Here is a 21,929-nt window from a genome sequence, read left to right on the forward strand (position 1 = left end):
TGGTGTTTTCTAAGTGTGGGAACATGTTATGTTTTAATATCCCAATGTGAATTCAATAAATACTCAACGATGTTTTAAGATGAATTCATTTAATGCAACTTTTGTCAAACTTACTCGACAAACATGCAATTGTACTTGCTGCCACAAGGAACTCGCCTTCATCCCGGCACAGGTGGCAAAAAACTTTTCAGCGGGCACAACTGTATCTTTTTAGCATTCTCTGTTCCCTTCCTAACCCTCTTAACCCCTTATAGCCCAGGATGAGCTGAACTAGCTGCATGCGTACTGACAGTGCGCTTTACCCCTTGGTGTGTTTCTCATCCTTTACTAACCATTAACCCTTAACCTTTGACACTGATCAAGACAGGACGAAGAATTTCTTTTGTATGTATCATACATTAACAGTAAATGTATTTAGGTCTAAGCCTTTTTCCATCTAAGGTTAGAGCACTAATATAATAATAATAATAATAATATATGCCATTTAGCAGACGCTTTTATCCAAAGCGACTTACAGTCATGTGTGCATAGTATCCCCTCAGCCAGCTCACGAGACTTGAGCCCTAATGTCAATGTTATCTAACACTAAAGGCTCAACTGGAACAAGCTACAAGCTAAATAATTTGCATGTGAGGAATTCCTTGAAGGCATAGTCTCTGACTCTCTCACACGGATCCCCTTGAAGCTCCCTCTTATAACCAATGACGGCATATCCCTCTTGACATTTCTAAATCTTTCTTCATAGAGTAACATTTCCCACACTTTCACAAAACACTATGCCCATACTATAGTCATTTACCAGACACTCTTATCCAGAGCGACTTACAGGAGCAATTATGGTAAAGTGCCTTGCTCAAGGGCACATCGACAGATGTTTAACCTTAGTCGGCTCGGGTAACCTCTCGGTAACCTCTTGGTTACTGGCACACTACAGTTAACCGCTAGGCTACCTGCCGCCAAGTCTAACGAAGATACTCTCTCTCCCCCCCCCCCCCTCTCTCTTTCTCACAGAGTGGATAAGAGAGTGAATTCCGGTGTTTGATTATTCCTTGGTGCCTGCTATCCGTTCTGGCCCTTGACATATGATCCTGCGGTTTAGAGTAGACCACATTGTCCTGCCTTCACACACCTGTGGTGAAGAGAAGGGGCTATTCTACCATGTATGATTCATTATTAGTCTGTCGCCACAAGAAAGAGAAGCAAGAACCCAGAAGGTCCCCAAGTTATGATTTCTTCGCAGGCAGTGTTCAACACAACATATAACGCATAAACTGTAACTTTTGGCAGCGAGTAAGCATGAGTATTTAAAGGGGAACTGACATATATTTTGGGAAGTAATGGGGATTGAGAGTTTTTGAAAGAAATTGGATTTCATTTGAAGAAACATGCTTTCAAAATGTAATAAATTGTTTAAAACCTGTCAATCTGTCAATCACTAAGTTATTTCTAATGACATACAGTTGGGGGCAAAAAAAACATTTTATTTTTCAAAATGATTTTGCTGCAGCAACGATACAATGTTACTTTGACAAACTCTCTCAGGGTGACGCCAAGCAGCAAGTTTATTAACTATCATCTGTCAATGAAATATATTTAAGAAAACTATCAATACCAACACCCTATTTACAAATCACATTGTGGTTTTACTTTCCTTGTTAAATAAACGATCAGAATATGAAGGTAAGACAGGAAATCATCAGGAAATGTAAAAGTTTGATAGAACCTCCTGGGTTATTTTTCCAAAAGAAAACATATCTAGGATGACATTAAGAAGGACAAGACAGAGATGGCACCATAAAAGTTTTGATTTGGTTCCCAATGCAGATGTACTTCCTGATGACTTGTGATTCATGACATCACTGTCGTATCCTTCTTTATCTCATTCTAACTTTGTATCACATTTCAGAGGATACAAATTATTTTATTTTGTGCATTTCTGCCAGTCTAAGATACTCCTCCAGACATCTGATAGCAATGGGGTCCGTGTCTGTGTCTTTGTCCTGCTCTGTTCCTTGAATTTTGCCATCAACAACCTGCCGCAACATCTTCCAGCAGACCTTCTTACCTCTAGCCATGGACTCTGACTGCATGATGTTTCCCCTAGCCATTGCCTGCAGGCTGCGCACAATCTCCTGGTTGGTCTTGATGGGGAAGTCCTGGCCACAGAGGTTGATTAAATACTTCCAGTGAGGGCTATCCCTGTACAGATCACCAGTACAATGGATGTCAGCGTGGACTCAACTCCAACTTGGGTACACCACACTTTAACGGATGGCTGGCCAAAGAAACTGTGTCAAAGCAGGACGTGATAGCTATGACAAAGGCAAGAACGGACGCTTTGGCCTTCTTGTCCACGTGGACGCAGTACATATTTTGGGAGGCGAGCAGTCTCTCGAAGTTCACCTTGTGGTGGACGACCAGCGAGAAGGCCAAAGGGAAGTGCTCCTCCTCAAGATTTACGGGGATCTCCAGGTACCCCTGGTCAGCTCCAGGTACAGTAGTGTTTGTCCGGGAACTGCGTGCTGTTGAGGAAGCTGCGTGTAATTGACAGGACCTTGGCATGTTCGATGTCCATCATGTCTCCTTGCAGGGTGGCGCTGCAGTCACTGTCGTCCTGCGGAATGTGGTTCTGCATCTGAGTACTGCAGCCAGCTCTAGCCATTGTTGTACAGGTTCACCTGAACAGAACCGAGCTGGGTAAGCATCCAGATACCAATGGATTCCAGCATCGCACTGAGCAGCAACTTTGAGAATCTCCTCAATGCCATCTAAGAAGGGGCAATGTAATGACGATTTTTTTATCACTATTGCAGGCTATCTAGTGAAGTTACCTTAATTAACATGTCTTTATTCAGTGTGAGTGTCAAACGACATCAGTTCTCCAAGTTGATATTCCGGGATGTCATTGTGGTTTAAACTGTAAATGTGGCATGCCACTATTCTGCCTGAGTTTATAATCCCAGTCCCGCTGAGTGCCAAAGAACTATGGAAAAATAGAGAAAGAACACTTGAGCACTTCCTAATTTACATTTGTAGTCATGAAGATGTACACAAATTAGTTATAGGCAGGCCAATCATCATAACCCTTTAACTGTCTCTTCTTGAAAAATATGTTTCATCTTAAATTCCTATTACTAACAACTCTAAGAATTTAATATATTTTGGAAATTACAGAGGCAGTTGAAAAGTCAAGGGGGCCTCTCGGGTGGCGCAGTGGTTAAGGGAGCTGTACTGCAGCGCCAGCTGTGCCACCAAATCCTTCTCTCATCGCGAACCAGCGTCTCCTGTGGCGGGCCGGGCGCAGTGCGCGCCAACCAAGGTTGCCAGGTGCACGGTGTTTCCCCCGACACATTGGTGCGGCTGGCTTCCGGGTTGGATGGCGCTGTGTTAAGAAGCAGTGCGGCTTGGTTGGGTTGTGTATCGGAGGACGCATGACTTTCAACCTTCGTCTCTCCCGAGCCCGTACAGGAGTTGTAGCGATGAGACAAGATAGTAGCTACTAAACAATTGGATACCACGAAATTGGGGAGAAAAAGGGGTAAAATTAATAAAAATATTTTTTTTTTAAAGAAAAGTCAAGAGGGTCATACCAGCAATGGCATGTTATAATGACAATTTGTATAGCATTTTTACTAATTTCAACAATAGTGCATGAATTAGTTTAGGTCTGCTTCAATGGCTTTTGTAACTCTTGCTAAATGGGGATGGGGTGTCAAAGTTTAACAAATTATGGTAATTGTTTGTCCAAACATGAATATTTAAATACATTGAAATGAATGTTTCCAGGCCGTGTGTAGTACAACATAACACAAAATAGTTTTCAAAAATGTCAAATGATCCATGTTCCGACTACCTTTTGACACAATATATGATAAAATCCATTTTTTTATAACCATTATAGGCATTATTTTATTGGTGATCTTTTGTCTGAATATCAATTAATTGATCCCAAGAGGCATTGATGATGCATTGTTGTGTGCTGTCAACAATGCAATCACATTTGTCACCAAAATAAGGTTTATAAAAAAATAATACTTAAATTAACATTAACAATAACTGCCTGGTTGAAGATATTTTTACAAATGATTGCTTTTTAGCCTTTAAACATTTTACTTTACTACCACTCCACCTACTCTTCAAAGTCTCTGCTAACAGCAATTGTGCAATATTTATCCATGACCAAGTGAATTCCTGCCTTTTTTCCCCATATCTCCTTTGGTGACTGGTTTTGAGTTTTCTTACCTCTCTGAATGGGCATAAGAGAGCCGTAACACTTAACTGCAGCAACCCAAAAGTATACAAATTATGTAAATTGATGCAGGGGGCCTGGGGAAGATGAACCAATCAAGTTTAAGTGTATTTCTTTTGTTCATATTTATTTCTAAATTCCCTGTCAAAACTTGTTTAAAGGGATAATCTTTATTTTGTTCTGCTGTGAACTAAACACACACAGTACCTAACTACGTCTAAAGGTCTGGTTGCAAGTTCTGTTGTTAACTAGTTGTGCACATAAAGTATTTCACAATATATTCAACAATGAAGAAATTTGTCAAATATAATATACTTCATTTTGTCCTTTCACATTTTCACATTGTCCTGAATACGTTTTTTTTTTGTAAACTGAAGGTAACAGAGTCCTCTCCAAGTAGGAGAAATCCTGGACATAAAATCATTTCAACTTCAATTCTGATGTATTATACGCCTCCGTCATACTGTGCCTCAATAACATTGTCGACCTTTGAGACCAAGCACTTGTGGAGTTGTGTAGAGGTAAAGAGGCGGATGCTACGTAATGGATGAGAGCAGTCATTGGATGAGAGCCTTGGGGTGGGTACGAGGTCAGTTAGCTACCAAGTTCAGGGCGTCACTAGTTACCACAGCCATAAAGTCGTAAATCCCGCCTATATCTACAATTGATCTTCTTAAATTGTGATTTTAAACCTAACCACACTGCTAACCTTAAAGTAAGACCAAAACGTTAACTTTGGCTGTGGTAACACGCAGCTCTCCAGTGCAAATGCTAATGGTTAGCCTAAATAAATAGCCTGGTCTCATAGACTAGACGTAACATAATAAATGTAATTCCGGACCTCTACATTAGTTTGATATGTTATGTTTGGTATGATTACTTAACTCTGACCTAGCTATAATTTGTAACATACTATACATTTCGCAAATTCATAGCATATTGTATGTTTGGCAAATTAGTAGCATATTGTACATTTTGCGATTTGTAATGTATATTACAGAATTGTAACAAACGAAGTTAGTGGTGGCCATTAATACATACCATATGAAACATAACAAATTGAGTGTCTCGGATTTACATACAGTAGAATTGAGATACTAAGGGCAGGCATTTATTTAAGTAGGATGGAAGCAAGGGATAGAAGAGAGTAGGCTATTTGACCAGATTAAGGGTGAGACAAAGCCGTTTGAATAAGACTTTAAATGTGATAGGAAAGCATGATTTTTGCCAGGAAATAGAGACCATGGAGCATGTATTGCTACAGTGTGGGTAGTATCACAGTGTACGAGAGACAAATCTAGTATGAGGAAGAAGGGGCTACAGGAAAATGATTTGAACGAATATATTGAGTAGATATTAACACTTTTTTAAAGGTATTTTGTTATGGCAACAGGGCTGCAGGTAGGTTTTAGTTTCTCCCTGTCTCTGACCCACACTCCAGTACAGTAGGTGGCGGTAATGCACCAAACGTTGGACGCCCACTGCTGATAAATCCCACCGAACAAGAAGTACGTACAGAATAATACTATATGCTCTGAGACCAGATTGCAGCAAACCACTGAGGATCGTCGATTTCATTCACATAGGTTAAATGAGAAAAACACCGAGCAGCGTCGACCTCAATGACAAATTGAAATAGGCCCACTTAGCTAGGTACGTGACCAAAGCATCTCAAACTAACGTTACCTAGCTAGTTTAGCTAAATGAATTGTTCTGTAATTTTCGCTGGTCAATAAACAATAAAATACGAACTGTGGTCCTTGGAATTGCGTGGGAATAATCTCTTCCTGCGGTTGTCAGTTGTTAGCTAGCTACTGGTCTTTCGTTTCGAGGTCATCCTCACCAGTGTGTGTCGAGTTAGCTAACGTTGCAGCACGCTTTTTAGAGACTAGGCTTGACTAGGTAGCCAACTACACAGCTCGTTAACAATTTAGCTAACGTTTGTTGAAAGTCGTCTCCAGTTGGAAGAGAGCAGACATGAAGAATCTTCCGTATTTCTGCCGGGGGGAAGTCGTTCGAGGATTCGGACGAGGAAGCAAAGAACTAGGAATTCTCACAGGTAATGTTAAACGTAACTAACGGTATCCTCTAGATATGTTTGTTAACGGTATGCTTCACCCGCATGTGGTTTGATAATTATGATTTGACTTCACTGCTTAGATAGCTAACGTTACTGCTGTTGGCAGCTAGTTAGAGATTATATAGGCCTTGTATCGCGCTAACACTTTAGCTAGTTAGTTCATTTAGTATTGTAACTGGCTATCTTTTATGACTGAAAATAATTTAAAGGAAACAGTAAAACAAATCCATGCGCGAAACAGATAACTACAGCTATACAACGGGTGGATATAATCCTGAATGCTGATTGGTTAAAAGCGCGTTCCAGCCGGTGTCTGTTCCACAAATGACCACTGGCTAAATCTATGACGTTAAAATGCCTATTTACTCTGTTCCTTCTGACTGCGCAATCCACAGTCCTTTTATTTTTTAAATATTTATTTAATTTAACATTAACTAGGTAAGTGTTTTAAGAACTACTACTTATTAACAATGACTCCTTCACCAGCCAAACCCAGACGCTGGGCCAATTGTGCGCCGCCCTATGGACTCCCAATCACGGCTAGTTGTGATACAGCCTGGATTATCGACCCAGGCAGGGAAGTTATAAACTTGGTCTCCACTATAGAAAGCACATCTAGACATTCTCACATTTCTTTTAGACTAACATTTAGTTTTCAACAGCGGCGATTTGTATCAACCTTACTGTCTGTCTGACATTTGCAACATTGTTTCAATATTCAAATTCTGTCTCCAACTGTCCCATAGTAATGAATGTGTATGGGGTCGGGACGAGCGAGTCAGGCTGCGTTTCTGTCAGTCGAAATCACGAATCAGTTCATTTTTATGGATCTATATACAAAATGTCCATACAATTATTTTTATAACTAAGTGCAGCTAGTTTGCATGATTTCCAGCTTCAGTTAGACGTTTTATTGTGTTAGCCATGTTAGTTTAAGTGTCGCTTGTTTTCATTTCAGAAATCTGTCCATTTCCAGTTCGGCAGTAAATGTATAATTAAAATATCAAATGTTATTATCTATGACATAAAAATGTGGTCAAATGTATTTAGTCTATGGGGTCAAATGTATTTAGTTTATGTTTAATGTATTTAGTCTAACAGGCACACTGTGACAGACAGCGAAGACAACTATTACACTGAATGGCTGTTCAGATCGGACAGTTCTGACTTGTCTGTAGTGTTTCTGTAATATAGTTGTCTTCGCTGTCTGTCACAGTGTGCCTGTTAGACTAAATACATGAAACCGGAATTTGACCCCTTTATGTCATAGATAATAACATTGGATATTTTAATTATATATTGACTGCCGAAATGGACAGATTTCAGCCATTCAGTGGTCCTGCTAGAATAAGAGCAGAATAGAACATGAGCAAAATTGAAAAAACACACAATAGTATGTGAAATACTTAATAAAGAAATAAGATGCTGATGAGATTGGTAACTACATAATATACTTATACCAACCTGATCTCTATTTCTCAGAAATGAATTTTCTTCAGGATTGCTCTGTCTTTGGCCAGCTTCTCCATGAACTCCTGGCAGGGGAGGTTGAAGTTTGTCTTCACAATAAGCATGGCCTTGATGGTAGGAACAGTGAATCTATTTCTTGCTGCTGTCCATATCATTCATTTGGGAGAACACTCTCTCGACTGGTGCATTACTTCCAGATAAGCACATGACAACACACTCTAATCTAGCTAGGTTAGTGTGTGGGATGTCACTCGCTTTGAAGTGGGTAACCACCGTACTCCCTCTCTGACTACGCGGTGTCTCAGATGTTTTCCATTCTTCAAGCGATCCCCCCTTTAGGAACTCTTGCAGGCCAGTAACCTCGTCACACAATGCATCCTCATTGATGGTCACATTGGGGCATTTTTCCTGCAGTCTGGCTGCTACCTTCTGGATCTCTTAACGCAGAGGTTTCCTTTTTAAAAGGAGACAATGTAAATCTTTTAGATTATCTGTGTGCTTTCCCCATGCTTGCAAGTAGTTCACAGCCATAGTGAAGAACAATTGGGATGTTTTGAGAAAGCTCTCTTTAGACATAGTGTGGTATGCAAAGACACCCCTACTGCACAGCTAAACCATATTTCATTTTCCTCTAGCTCTCTCAGAAGTCCTTTGACCAAAACTGTAATGAAGTTGTTGTCGTCACGTCTTGCAGTCAATTTTGCCTCAAAGTTTCTCAGAATTGCAGCGGACTCCACAGCACAGCGGTCCTGGCCTTTACGCATCTTGATTGTGTCACTGAATACGGTCAGGTTTCCATTGACAAAGGCCAGCCAAAGTTCAGTCAGTGGATCTTCGAACATTGTTCGCAGGACAACAGGGCATTTGTATTCAGAAATAAAAAAGGATTTCAATGGCACATACATTTTCAGCACTCTTTCTAGAGCAGGGAGCATGGACAGCCAGCGAACATTGCTGTGTCCTAAAATGTCATGGTACTCTTGGCCAAAAAAACTCACAAAAGTCCTTCAGTCTTTCTACTCCTAATGGTGAAAATATGAACATATCCAAATATCGTTGTGAGCAGGTACTCAACATAATATCCAAAGCTGTTTGACTGTGTGATATGACTGTGGGCAGGACAACCTAAGCCACCTCCCACTGCAGAGCATTTTAAACTTTGGTATGGACATTGACCCTGCCCAGCCTATTCAGTCCTCCAAAGTTGGTATTTGTTGTCGGCAGAGAATGCCACGCCTGTTTTCCATGTTACATTTTTGGATGACGACCAGGACCTCAGCTGCAATCTCCTGTTTCTCCTTTCAATTCAACAAAATCAAGCAGTTTTGTTTCCACAGATGTGCTGCCCTCATATCTTGCAATATCTGACTACTATAGGCAGCAGCTTAACATGTCCATGATTGGCGCATCAATGGACAGGGACACAAATTCAACCTGGTCTAGGTCCTGTGTCACATTTTGTCCTAGCACATGTAAACTTTGGCTCATAAAGCTTTTGTGTCAGTTGTGTTGTGCAGTCCATAGATCTGTCACTATGATTGTGTCGCATAGTGTGGTATGCAAAGACACCCTACTGCACAGCTAAACCATATTCTTCTTGAAAGCTCTACCTTCTTGAAGAATGTGGTGACAGAGGGCATACTAGAAGAAAAAGAAACGCACACCTATTAAGACGAGGTGCTGGCTAGCGGAGTAAACTTGAAACTAAAAGAGCTAAACACTCTAGGAGCTCAGATGCAAAAATGTAATTACCAACGTTTTGACAGCCAAGCTGTCTTCATCAGGGTATAATCACAAGCACTGCGGGATGACTCGTTCATATAGTGTCAAATGACACAGGTGTCTGTAATCATGGGCACGAGTGGCCTAATATCGTTGGTTAATAATCAAATATTAAAATGTCATACAAAGAACAGCATACAAACAACAAATGGATAGCATACGATCATAGATTAATTTGACTACACAAGTTTACAAACAATTACAATGGCAGTCACAATAATCACAAGAATGGCTTCAGATCAAAGTCTACGTTGAGACCGAAGGGCGCAAGGGTCTTTAATTTAAAGATCCAGGCAGCCTCTCGTTTTAACAAATTATCAAGGTCACCCCCTCTCCATGTTCGATGCCAATATCACGCAGGGACGAAATCGAGTGGCCTGCCTCCAAGAAGTGGGCCACAACTGGATAAGTAAAGTTTACACTTAATGGTGCTACGATGCTCTGAAAAACATACTTTTAATTCACTTTGTTTTACCTACATAATTTTTACCACAAGGACAAGTTATAAGATAAATAACTGCCTTAGTGGAGCACGTAATAACACCTTTTATTGGGATCGATTTCCCTGTTTGTGGGTGTTTGAAGGATCTACATTTATAAGTGCCATTGCATTGAGCACAGCCATTACATTTGTAATTTCCATTCAGTAGGGGCGCAAATAGACGTTGTTCAGGAATATCTTGGTGGTAAATCAGAGTTTACCAATTGGTCTCTGAGATTTCTGCCCCGCGAGAATACGACCAAGGGAAGGTCCGAAAACACATTACCGAGACTATCATCGGATTTTAGGATGTGCCAATGTTTGAACAATTCCCTTAATTTGTTCAGAGCACTTTGAATAGCGGGTAGTTGGAACGCAAGAATGAGTCTTTTTGCGAGACTGAGCTTGAAAAAGGTCATGTCTCGTTTTGTTTTGAATTTTCTCAATGGCAATATTAATCTGATCATTCTTGTAGCCCCTCTCCTTGAACTTTCTTTGCATCTCAGCCAGAGGGCATACTAACACAGGCCCTCAGAGGCTTTATGCTTTTTCGTCTGCTGATGTTCTTCTCCGGCTGCCAATTGAAAGAGAGGAATTACAAAGGGTGCAGTGAACCATTTGATTTATAAATGGAAATTCTCTCTGTTTTTCACGAGTGCATTTCCGTTTCTTGGAAAGAGTCATTGTATCTCCTCTGTCTGCTCTTCACTCTCCTTGTCACTCTTCTTACTCAACTTTTTATTCTCCTCTTTTCTTCACTCGTCTTCTTTCCTTCTCTTCACCTTTCCACCTCACTCTTCTACACTCTCCTTGCTTCACTCTTTTTACTCCATCTTCCTCTTCAATCTGTATTAATAAATAGCATACTATTAGATAATACTTTGGTTAACAGATTCCCATTGCTTGCCTCATTTTTGTATTTAGTCTGAAAAACATTTTTGTAATGATAAATTGGCAGGCTCTGTAATCATACCTTTCTTCCTGTCTCCTTCACTCTTCTTCGTATCCAGTCTTCCTCTCCACGGCTACTGTTATCCATGAACATTTCTCAATATATTTTCACGCTACTTATGATAATGCCAAACCATTAAAATTGTAATCTACAAAAATATTATCATAATTAATTGTGCATTCATTTAATATAATCATATTTTCAAAATAGCCCGTCCACCGCATGTTTACATGTGAACGTTTTTTAACCTAGCTACCATAACAGTAGCTAGCTAACCAACTTAGTCTACATAGCTAACGTTAGCTAGCATAACCTTATAGAGCAGATCATCTATCTAGATAATAAATTGTGACATAACATCACTAGCTAGTATCTCAAACGATTGTAACGTACCTGGCTTGAAAAGACGTTTTTGGTGATGTTGTGGATTCACTTGATACTTGCTTCTGGACGAATTTTCCACAGCAGTTTTCTCTAAAACTATCGCGAGCAAGTAGTTAGTAGAAGAAGAGTGAATGAAGTTGCTATAGCGAGCAGCCCCCTCTGTTGGCCTAAACAAGCACAACGCGATTGAGACGTCAACCCGTAGGCTCTGCTGCCGGGTCTTTCTTGCCAAGTAAAATATTTCACCTTGCGGTCTGTTTTTAACGCACAGTTAAAAACGGGGACATTTCAGGGGACAGGCCACCAAAAACGGGGACTTCTGGTCACCCTTAAGTTAGATAGCTCTTCTAAACAACAGCTCTTCTAAACAACAGCGTCCTAACGAGAGAGCTTTTTTTTTCTATGCCTGGCGAAATCGTGCCTCGTTGTTAAATGTCACTAGACAACCGTTTTAACAAATGCAGCCACTACTGTAGTGTATAGCTAGCAAGCAAGGGATAAGAACGTTTCCAGACAATATGGCAATGGAAAAACAGACTGGACGACTGGGTCGCGTCTCTGTCAACCGACAGAACGAACGACCAGCCGGCTTGGGAAGCAACCCTAGATTTGTGTCGGGGCTATATATTGTGGAAGGATGACATTGTATGAATAAAATAACCAAAATGTAGCTTTTGATGACAATACGTCAATCATATTTGAATATGTTGCTAACCCATATTATAAAAGGGATAATTCCCGAGAAGCCATCATGGCAAACGTGCCAATATCCTCAACACCGGCTTCTGGGGCATTCACACTTAATGAACGAACTAGATAAGTTACCTTGCCTAGCCAAGTTGTACTATTTTACTAGCTAGCTAGTGGACATGCCTGAAACATTTGACATGATGTTAAAGGTTCACTACATGACCAAGAGGATGAGGACACCTTCAAATTAGGGGATTCTGCTATTTCAGCTGCACCTATTGCTGACAGGTATAAAATCTTGCACACCGCTGTGCAATCTCCATAGACAGACATTGGCAGTAGAATGGTCGTACTGAAGAGCTAAGTGACTTTGAACATGGCATCCTATTGAACGTGGCACCGTCATAGGATGCCACCTTTGCAACAAGTCAGTCAAATTTCTGCTCTGCTAGAGCTGCCTCAGTCAAAGTGCTGAGGTAAGTGCTGTTAATGTGAAGTGGAAAGGTCTAGGTGAAACAACGGCTAAGCTGCGAAGTGATAGCCACACAAGCTCACAGAACGGGACCGAAAATAATTTCCCATCCCTATGTACTTCACCATTTTGGCTCATGGTGTTACTGACTTTATCTGAAGGACAAGTGGCTGAAAAAATGAATGTCAAGCCCTGTAATGTCATTTGAATGTCTCTTCTGATCAGCCAACTTCACAGACTCTGTGGTGGAGCTCCTGCCTGGCGACATCAGCACAGGAATCTACTATGGCTGGGCGTGCGTGGACAACGGAGACATCCACAAGATGGTGATGAGCATCGGCTGTAACCCTTACTACAACAACGCCAAGAAATCCATGGCAAGTCCAGCTCGCCCACCCATATAGGTTATAAAGGTATATAGGCCAATATAGTTGTGGCAAAATATATTGGCACCCCTGCACTTCTCAAATAATTCCGTATTTCTTCCAAAATAAGTTTGAAAAATAAATTTTAAAAAAAAAGTTGGTCTCCACACCTTTTTCGACTCTCTAAATTGCAAAACAAATTGTATTTTTTGAACTTAAGTTTAGAATATTTACAGTACCAGTCATGTTTGGACACAGGTACTCATGCAAGGGGTTTTCTTTTACTATTTTCTACATTGTAGAGTAATAGTGAAGACACAAACTATGAAATAACACATTGAATCATGTAGTAAGCAAACAAGTTTTAAGCAAATCAAAATACATTTGAGATTCTTCAAAGTAGCCATCCTTTACCTTGATGACAGCTTTGCAATCTCTTGGCATTCTCTCTACCAACTTCACGAGAAAAGCTTTTCCAACGGCCTTGAAGGAGTTCCCACATGTTGAGCACTTGTTAGCTGCTTTTCCTTCACTCTGCGGTCCAACTCATTCCTAACCATCTCATTTGGGTTGAGGTTGGGTGATTGTGGAGGCAAGGTCATCTGATGCAGTACTTTACCGCTCTCCTCCTTGCTCAAAAAGCCCTTACACAGCCTGGAAGTGTGTTTTGGGTCATTGTCCTATTGAAAAACAAATGATAATCCCACTAAGCACAAACCAGATGGGATGGCGTATGGCTGCAGAATGCTGTGGTAGCCACGTAGGTTTATTGTGCCTTGAATTCCAAGTAAATCAGTATCACCATCAAAGCACCCCCACACCATCACATCCCCTCTTCCAGATAGCAACTCTAGCAATTCTAGAGTTTTCTCTGTGTCCTGTATGAAGATGCGACGCTACTAGCTAATATTGGCTTCTAACTAGTTAACCCAAGCCAGATAACCTGTGTGTCAAAGTATTTTGGGGTGAGCTCTAAGTCTATTGGTTGACTTAGTGCCATACTGATAGGATTATGTTTAATGTCTATTTGCTGTGTTCATGTTGTTGTAGTGTGTCTGATAATGGGTTAGGTTATTCTAAAGGTATTTGAATTGGGAATGGATACACACCTAGGGTTATTTCATTTTCAACCCAAGACCACCTCTTTTAGACCACAACCAGATTTGACCCTGATTATGACAAGGGTGTGTTACTTTGGAGCTCTGCCGAGATCCCTTTATCATTACCCTGTACTTGTAAATTCAGCAGAAAAAAGAAATGTCCCTTTTTCAGAACCCTGTCTTTCAAAGATAATTCATTAAAGTTCCAGAACTTCACAGATCTTCATTATAAAGGGTTTAAACACTGTTTTCCAAGCTTGTTCAATGAACCATGAACAATTAATGAACCAGACACTAACCACTTACAGACAGATGGCAGGCAATTAACGTCAGTTATGAAAACTTAGGACACTAAAGAGGCCTTTCTACTGACTGGACAAACACCAACAGAAAGATGACCAGGGTCCCTGCTCATCTGTGTGAACATGCCTTAGGCATGCTGTATGGAGGCATGAGGATTGCAGATGTGGACAGGGCAGTACATTGCAAAGTCCATACTATGAAACGCCTAAGACAGCGCTACAGGGAGACATGACAGACAGCTGATCGTACTCGCAGTGGCAGACCACGTGTAACAACACCTACACAGGATCGTACATCCGAACATCACACCTGTGAGACAGGTGCAGGATGGCAACAACAACTGCCCGAGTTACACCAGGAACTCACAATCCCTCGATCAGTGATCAGACTGTCCACAATAGGCTGAGAGGTAGGCCTGTTGTAAGGCAGGTCCTCACCAGACATCACCGGCAACAACGTTGCCCATGGGCACAAACCCACCGTCGTTGGACCAGACAGGACTGGCAAAATGGGCTCTTCACTGACGAGTCGCGGTTTTGTCTCACCAGGGGTGATGGTCGGATTCGCACTTCGTCAAAGGAATGAGCATTACACCGAGGCCTGTACTCTGGAGCGGGATCGATTTGTAGGTAGACGGTCCGTCAAGGTCTGGGGCGGTGTGTCACAGCATCATCGGACTGAGCTCATTGCAGGCAATCTCAACGCTGTGTGTTACAGGGAAGACCTCCCTCATGTGGTACCCTTCCTGCAGGCTCATCCTGACATGACCCTCGAGCATGACAATGCCACCAGGCATACTGCTCGTTCTGTGCGTGATTCAGTGGAGTGGCTGAGACTTGGGATCCTCCAGAGAGCACTATATGCATGTCCCACGACCCTCGTGAGAGGATCTCCAATCCTATGGGGAAAATATCTAAATACTTCTGTTCTCTCCAGCCACCGACTCTCACCCCAGTTCCTCTGAGAAGTTGGAACTCAAGGATGGTTTAGTCTACTAAGTGACACACACCCCAGTCAGAGGTCCACCAACTGGTGCTCCCTCAGAAGTAACACTCCCAGGTCCTGCACCAGCACCATGATGAGATGGTCGCATGGGTGTAGACAAACCAATAGGCTGATAAAGGACAGGTTCTATGCATGTCCCGTAATGTAGAGCCCTGTGTCTGAAACTGTGGGAGAACAGTTGCCGAAATGGGTCGATCTCTAGCAACGTTCCATGGAATCTGATCTGAATAGACTTCCGTTCCCTAGCCCCTGACCAACAAGGTATAGGTAACCTGTTAGAGGTGACACTGTCCACGTCACCCAGTACGGTCAGGTTTTCTCAACAAAAGATAAGAAAGTGACTACAGTGGCACGGGTACTGCGAGAACTCTTCATAGACCACTGGTTTTCTGTCCAGGGTGCATTTTGACCAAGGAAGAGACTTTTGAAAGTAAACTCATTAGAGTTGTTGGGAATCAAGACGTCTCGAACCACACCCTATCACCCCTAAGAAGACCCTCAACCTGAGAGGTTCAACCGAACTCCTGAATGTGTTGGACTCTTGAGCGAGACAGACGGTTGGAGTCAACATGTCAAGTCTTTGGTGCACACCTACAATTGTACAGGAAATGAAGCAAAGCTGCTCATTGACCTCTGCTTCGGTGTCTGCCACCAAGAGAAACCCAGCTGTGGGGTAGGAATTAGTTTTATTCCCGGTATATAGCTATTTTCTGTAATGCAAATGTATTTTGTGTGTAGCATATTAATTGTATAAATTTGTTGAGACGAGAGCGACTCTAGATAACGGCAATTCTAGTTCTCTAGGTCCTGAAGATTCAACACTACTAGCTAGCTAACCTTATACTAGCAAGTCACCTCCGTAAGCGGCAGGTACATTGTGTCAAAGTAGTTTCGGTGGCGACCTTGGATAACGACCCAAAATACAGTGCATTAGGGAAGTATTTAGCCCCCTAGACTTTTTCCACATTTTGTTACGTTACAGCCTTATTAGATGTGTAGATTTTAAATAAAATTCCTCATCTACACACAATACCCCATAATGACAGAAAAACAGGTTTTTAGAAACTTTTGCACATTTAAAAATAAAAATATATATATCTTACTCAGACCCTTTGCTATGAGACTTGAAATTGAGCTCCGGTGCATCCTGTTTCCATTGATCATCCTTGATGTTTCGACAACTTTGTTAGAGTCCACCTGTGGTAAATTCAATTGATTTGACATGATTTGGAAAGGCAAACCTGTCTTTATAACGGTCCCACAGTTCAGTGCATATCAGAATAAACCAAGCAATGAAGTCAAAGGAAATTTCTGTAGCGCTCTGAGACAGGATTGTGTCGAGGCACAGATCTGGAGATGGGAACCAAAAAATGTCTGCAGCGTCGATGGTCACTCTGACAGTGCTCCAGAGTTCCTCTGTGGAGATTGGAGGACAACCATCTCTGCAACACTCCACCATTCAGGCCTTTATGGTAGAATAGCCAGACGGAAGCAAGTCCTCAGTAAAAGGCACAGGACAGCTCGGTTGGAGTTTGCCAAAAGGCACCTAAAAAGGCACTGTCCTTGAATAGCCCAGCCAGAGCCTTGACTTGAACCCGATCGAACATCTCTGGAGAGACCTGATTCACTGTGCGACAACGCTACCCATCCAACCTGAAAGCTTGAGAGGATCTGCAGAGAAGAATGGGAGAAACTCCGCAAATACAGATGTGCCAAGCTTGTCATACCCAAGAAGACTTGATGCTGTACTTGCTGGCGATGGAAATACTTATGTTAATGTGATATTATTGTATTTTTAAATCAATTGTCATTATGGGGTATAATATTTACTACATTTTAAAATAAGACTAACATAACAAAATGTGGATAAAGTCAAGGGGTTTGAATACTTTCTGAAGTCACTGTATAAGGAAATTCTAGGGTTTCCTCTGAGTCTCTTGTGAAGAAACGTCATCTGGCAAAGCTTGCTTTCCGTTGCCCACCACTGCACTAAATACCGACCGCTCTAGCATTGGAACTCCCTCTCCAAAAGCACACGCACTCAAGGCAAGCGCAAGGATTGTGCTTGTTCATCTAGTTCCGTTGAGGTAAGAAGCATAGGCCCTGCAATGTAGTAAGACTTAACTACCAGAGGTCTGAACTGTTTAAAAAAAAAGGGGTGCCCTGTTTTAAAGGTTGCGACTGATTTTGTTATTGACTGTGTGTGGTGAATGACATCTGTTTTTAATTCTCTTTGATTTTCTTCGTGCCATACTGATTTTATATTTAACTGCTATTGAATGTCTGTTTATTGAGGTGTTGCTTGGCCATAGAATTGAGAAATTCTCAAATTAGATTTTGCTATGTGTATTTTGTTGTAGTGTGTCTAACAGATCATGTTATACTAACAGTATTTGAATACAGCTGCACCATTGAGAGCATCCTGACTGGTTGCATCACTGCCTGGTATGGCAACTGCTCGGCCACCGACCGCAAGGCACTACAGAGGGTACTGCGTACGGCCCAGTACATCACTGGGGCCAATCTTCCTGCCATGCAGGACCTCTATACAAGGCGGTGTCAGAGGAAGGCCCTAAAACTTGTCAAAGACTCCAGCCACCCTAGTCATAGACTGTTCTCTCTGCTACTGAACGGCAAGCGGTACCGGATTGCCAAGTCTAGGTCCAAGAGGCTTCTATCCGTAAGACTCTTGACCATCTTATCAAATGGCTACCCAGACTATTTGCATTGCCCCCCCCCTCCCCTCTTTTACACTACTGCTACTCTGTTTATGATCTATGCATAGTCACTTTAATAACTCTACCTACATGTACATATTACCTCAACTAACCGGTGTCCCCGCACATTGACTCTGTACCGGTACCCCCCTGTCTATAGTCTCACTATTGTTATTTTACTGCTGTGCTTTCATTACTTACTACTTCTATTTCTTTTTTTTTAAACTACATTGTTGGTTTAAGGGCTTGTAAGTAAGCATTTCATCTATTGTAGTCGGCGCATGTGACTAATACACTTTGATTTGAAATTTGGGTTATTTCATTTTAGACCCTCGACCACTATCAACCAGACTTCACCCTGGTTCGGATAAGGTGTTACCTATGTTTGTGTCTTTTGGTTGACTGTTGACATTTTATTGATTGACATGTATTACAGGAGACTCATGTGATCCACACGTTTAAAGAAGATTTCTATGGCCAGATCCTCAGTGTAGTCCTGGTGGGATACATCCGTCCAGAGAGGAGCTATGACTCACTTGGTAAGAGTGAGTACTGGTGTACACACACACACACACGCTCCTCCATCCTTGTACACACACAACCATCCTCAGACTTAAGGCCACACATTCTCACCCCTTCTCTGTGCTCACCCCTTCTCTGTTGCAGATGCCCTTATAGCAGCGATCAACCATGACATTGAGGAGGCCAAAAGAAAGCTGGACCTCCCTGAACACCTCAAACTCAAAAAGGACAACTTCTTCATTGCCTCTGCCAGCTCGTCCATGACGTCGTCCAACAAGATCACGAAGGGCCACTGACCTCTAATCACGCAACAACTCTCGCATTGCTCATCACTTGGTAAAGTCGCTGTCGCAAGTATCCATCCAAATGTAATTTTTCACTAGGCCTAGTGACCTGGCCGGCAGAGGCCTTGCTTGTATTTTAGTGTGGAGCAAACATGAACCACTGACGTTAAGGAGTGCCACGATTACTTCATCAAAAAGAGGCAAGTGATTTTTACAAACACTGCTTTGGGTGTTCTCCATTGCCGTTTGAATGACTGGGTGGCTCTCCTGTCTGTTATGCTCTTTCTTTCTCTCACATATAATATATATAAAATATACTGCCAATATGTTACTTTTTGGTGCCAAATGACATGATCCTGGTAATGTGCAACTCCAGGAATTGAATGTCTGTTGAGAGGAGCCCTGTACCACCAAATCCACTGCTAAAGGTGGCAGGTTGCCTCGTGGTTAGAGCGTCGGTCAAGTAACTGAAAGGTTGCTGGTTCAAATAACTGAGCACATGAGGTGAAAAATCTGTCAGTGCCCTTAAGCAAGGCACTTAACCCCCACTTGCTCCAGGGACGCAGTACTAATATGGCTGTCCCTGGTCAACACTGTTCCCTGCACCTATCCAGCATATGTGACAAAATGTCCTTTTGAAATGAATGGTAATTTTGTATTGTTTAGAATTGGGGTTCAGCCTCATGGCTTTGCACTTACTTTTTCCTCCTCTTCATTTTCGGGTGTATTCAAAATGTCTGCCTTGAAGCAGAGAAGTCCTCTATCTTGCATTTGGCTAAATAGTTGCATTATACACAGCACTGAATTCATCCACATTATTTTATTTGAGAAACTGATGTTCTTATTTGACCTACACAAACTGCATGGTTGGCTAAAGACATGCTTGAATGCAGCTTCCAGTTCTCTGATTTCCTTAATTTGTATAGTTCCTCATTGGTCAAATCCAGCATTCTCCCACCCCAGCAATGAGGGCCATTTTTATTTAACACTAAAGATTTGTCTGACATCTTTTAAATGGGTCCACATAACTGTATGTTGAAAGTTTCCAGAATTGAGTTTTTACTTACTTAACCTTGTTTGGACCCTCATTCCACTGAGATAAGAGAAGAGTGAAGCCTTGTTCACACTGCAGGCCTTAGTGCTCAAATCCGTTTTGGAGTAACTTGCTGTTTGGACAGTCTGTACAAGTGACCAAATCAGATTTGTGTGTTCAGACCGCAGTCTTTTGCTGACATGGCTACGCAAGTTGTTACTATGACAACGGGTGCGTGAGCAGTGGTGTAGGCTGATTTTGTTGGTGGTGCTCATGCTTCCTGTCACTCAGAAGTTGTATAGCAAGCTACGATGACACCAATGCCTGCCATGAACATTTCCCAGTTGCTTTAAATGTTCAAAATCAGTGCATGAGCACTTTTTTAAAAGCTTAAAGGATAAGATGACCCAACTTTCAAAACGAGTCCTTTTTGGCTAGCCCCAGCAGTCAACTAGCTAGTTAGAGGTAGCGTTCTAGTACATTTTACTAATTTGTTTGTAAACCATTAAGCTAGTTAGCTACATGTTCTTGTCAATGTTGGCAAGCAACAAGACATACCAAATAAGTGTTAAAAATAATAATGATAAAAGAGAGCAAGTACATCAGATTTGACCATTCAGACAAGTCGCATGGCCCGGAATCAGATTTGTAGTTGATTTCAAACCACCTATTAAGGTTGGTTTGAAAAGTTGCTTCAAATATCTGATTCCCTGTGCTTCTGGGCTGTTCAAACTTTAGAAGAAAAAAAAAACGTTTCAAATCAGATATGCAAAAAACAAAATGGATTTGAGTCACTTCAAACTGCCATTTATGAACAAGGCTCTGATTCTCTGCAGATGGATGTGGTGGGCATGTGTGCATTTTTCTTTCTTTGTCATTTCATCAGAGGACAAAGTGGACAGTGTTGAGCATGCGTACATAACGCTTTATAATTGATAGAGGAAATTATGGTTGAAATGACTAATTATGTATACATTCCAATCAGAACTGACTAGTCCAAATGCTATAATGTACTGTACATGTGAATTTTCTCTCTTGCTCCCTTTCCCAATTGTATATAATGTAGTCAGGAGTTTAGTAACAATGAAGGTCTGTTCTTTAGTTCATTCAGTTGTACAAATCTCCAGGTGGTGGGAACGGGCCATCTCCAGATTGTCTAGAATGTTGATTTATACTGACTGGCCTTGACTTCGTGCTGATAACGCGAAGGCTCAAGTGCTAGAGGGCCCCTCTGCTTGTGAAATAGAACGTTTGGAAAACGCTGACGTCATTTTCAGTTTATAACCTGTGGAAATGTGTGTATGCGTTTAGTACTCTCTGGAATTAAACGCTCTTACCTGACTTTTAAGACTGGTCTCGCTCTACTTCATGCATAATTAATGAACTTACACCTCATTAATGAATTAGAAACGAGTGCGAATTTGGTTTTGGCAACAAAATACATAGGAATCTAAAATTCCTCTATCAATAATAAAGTTTTCTCTTGGTTAATTTATGATTACTGTTTGGTCAGAGTACGGACTCGGCACCAGTTGTCGAGGGATTTCTGTGTTCCCCAGACCTATATGCCTGAGTGGTTAGCAGTACTATACCTTAGTACCACAGAAGGACATAGACCAACATATACATACGGTTTCTCGAACTGATACACAGCAGAATCTGTGTTTAATGTAAACCCAGTGTGCTCACTGTCAGTCTTATTTGACTTCCCCTGTCATTAGCCTGTGCAGGGTTTCCCAAACTCGGTCCTGGGCCCCCCCTGGTACACTTATCATGCAATGCTAGTTATCTCCTCAGTAGTGTATTCATGGGTGTCTCCTGTGAGGGGTAAGAAATGTGCTGAAGCCCACTCGAGAGCCTAGCAGCCCCAAGAAATATTGTATTATTACAGGCAGCACTACACAATGACCGTGAAAAAATGTTGGTGCCACCACTGACTAGTTAAACCTACAATATACAGTAAGAGAACATGACTCAAGGGCCATTCTAATGTTTCTCTGTTTCCCCCAGCTCCAGTGTTCTGTTTTTTTAATGGTATTA

At 41.6% G+C, this 21,929-nt stretch overlaps 2 protein-coding genes and 1 long non-coding RNA gene across 8 annotated transcripts in view; 2 read left to right on the forward strand and 1 right to left on the reverse strand.

The window, feature by feature from the left end:
- Positions 1 to 1,422, forward strand: part of LOC124036066 (protein prune homolog 2-like) — a 52,299-nt gene extending 50,877 nt beyond the window's left edge. For 2 of the 5 annotated variants that reach the window (XM_046350189.1, XM_046350190.1), the window contains one exon: positions 1,012 to 1,414. Coding sequence is in view for 4 of the 5 variants with exons in the window: in XM_046350190.1 (XP_046206146.1) it covers positions 1,012 to 1,042 (31 nt within the window). In the remaining variant the exon portion in view is untranslated. Of the gene's footprint in view, positions 1 to 1,011 lie in introns of all 5 variants that reach the window. The other 3 variants (XM_046350191.1, XM_046350192.1, XM_046350188.1) reach the window with 2 other exon arrangements.
- On the reverse strand, positions 58 to 11,857 carry LOC124036069. Its single transcript, XR_006838846.1, has 4 exons — positions 11,408 to 11,857; positions 11,036 to 11,090; positions 10,798 to 10,908; positions 58 to 2,983 (listed from the first exon to the last, which is right to left on the reverse strand). It is a non-coding gene; the product is annotated as an uncharacterized LOC124036069 (long non-coding RNA).
- Positions 5,833 to 20,952, forward strand: LOC124036067 (riboflavin kinase-like). 2 transcript variants are annotated; one of them, XM_046350193.1, is made up of 5 exons: positions 5,833 to 6,308; positions 7,812 to 7,913; positions 12,786 to 12,937; positions 18,487 to 18,589; positions 18,717 to 20,952. In XM_046350193.1, the coding sequence occupies exons 1-5, from the start codon at positions 6,227 to 6,229 to the stop codon at positions 18,866 to 18,868; spliced, it is 591 nt and encodes a 196-aa protein (XP_046206149.1). In that variant the 5' UTR covers positions 5,833 to 6,226; the 3' UTR covers positions 18,869 to 20,952. The 2 variants fall into 2 exon arrangements, with proteins under 2 accessions (XP_046206149.1, XP_046206150.1); XM_046350194.1 differs by lacking the exon at positions 7,812 to 7,913 and having other exon boundaries at positions 5,840 to 6,308.
- The last annotated feature ends 977 nt before the right edge of the window (positions 20,953 to 21,929 follow it).

The sequence above is a fragment of the Oncorhynchus gorbuscha genome, linkage group LG05 (genome assembly GCF_021184085.1).
Source record: "Oncorhynchus gorbuscha isolate QuinsamMale2020 ecotype Even-year linkage group LG05, OgorEven_v1.0, whole genome shotgun sequence".
Taxonomy (NCBI): domain Eukaryota; kingdom Metazoa; phylum Chordata; class Actinopteri; order Salmoniformes; family Salmonidae; genus Oncorhynchus; species Oncorhynchus gorbuscha.

What these genes read in the sequence shown, in the direction of transcription:
- LOC124036067 (XM_046350193.1), top strand. Translation starts at nt 6,227, where the DNA reads ATGAAGAATCTTCCGTATTTCTGCCGGGGGGAAGTCGTTCGAGGATTC. An exon ending in AGAACTAGGAATTCTCACAG is followed by an intron (nt 6,309 to 7,811) that starts GTAATGTTAAAC and finishes TCTATTTCTCAG; the next exon opens with AAATGAATTTTCTTCAGGAT. An exon ending in CAATAAGCATGGCCTTGATG is followed by an intron (nt 7,914 to 12,785) that starts GTAGGAACAGTG and finishes TCTTCTGATCAG; the next exon opens with CCAACTTCACAGACTCTGTG.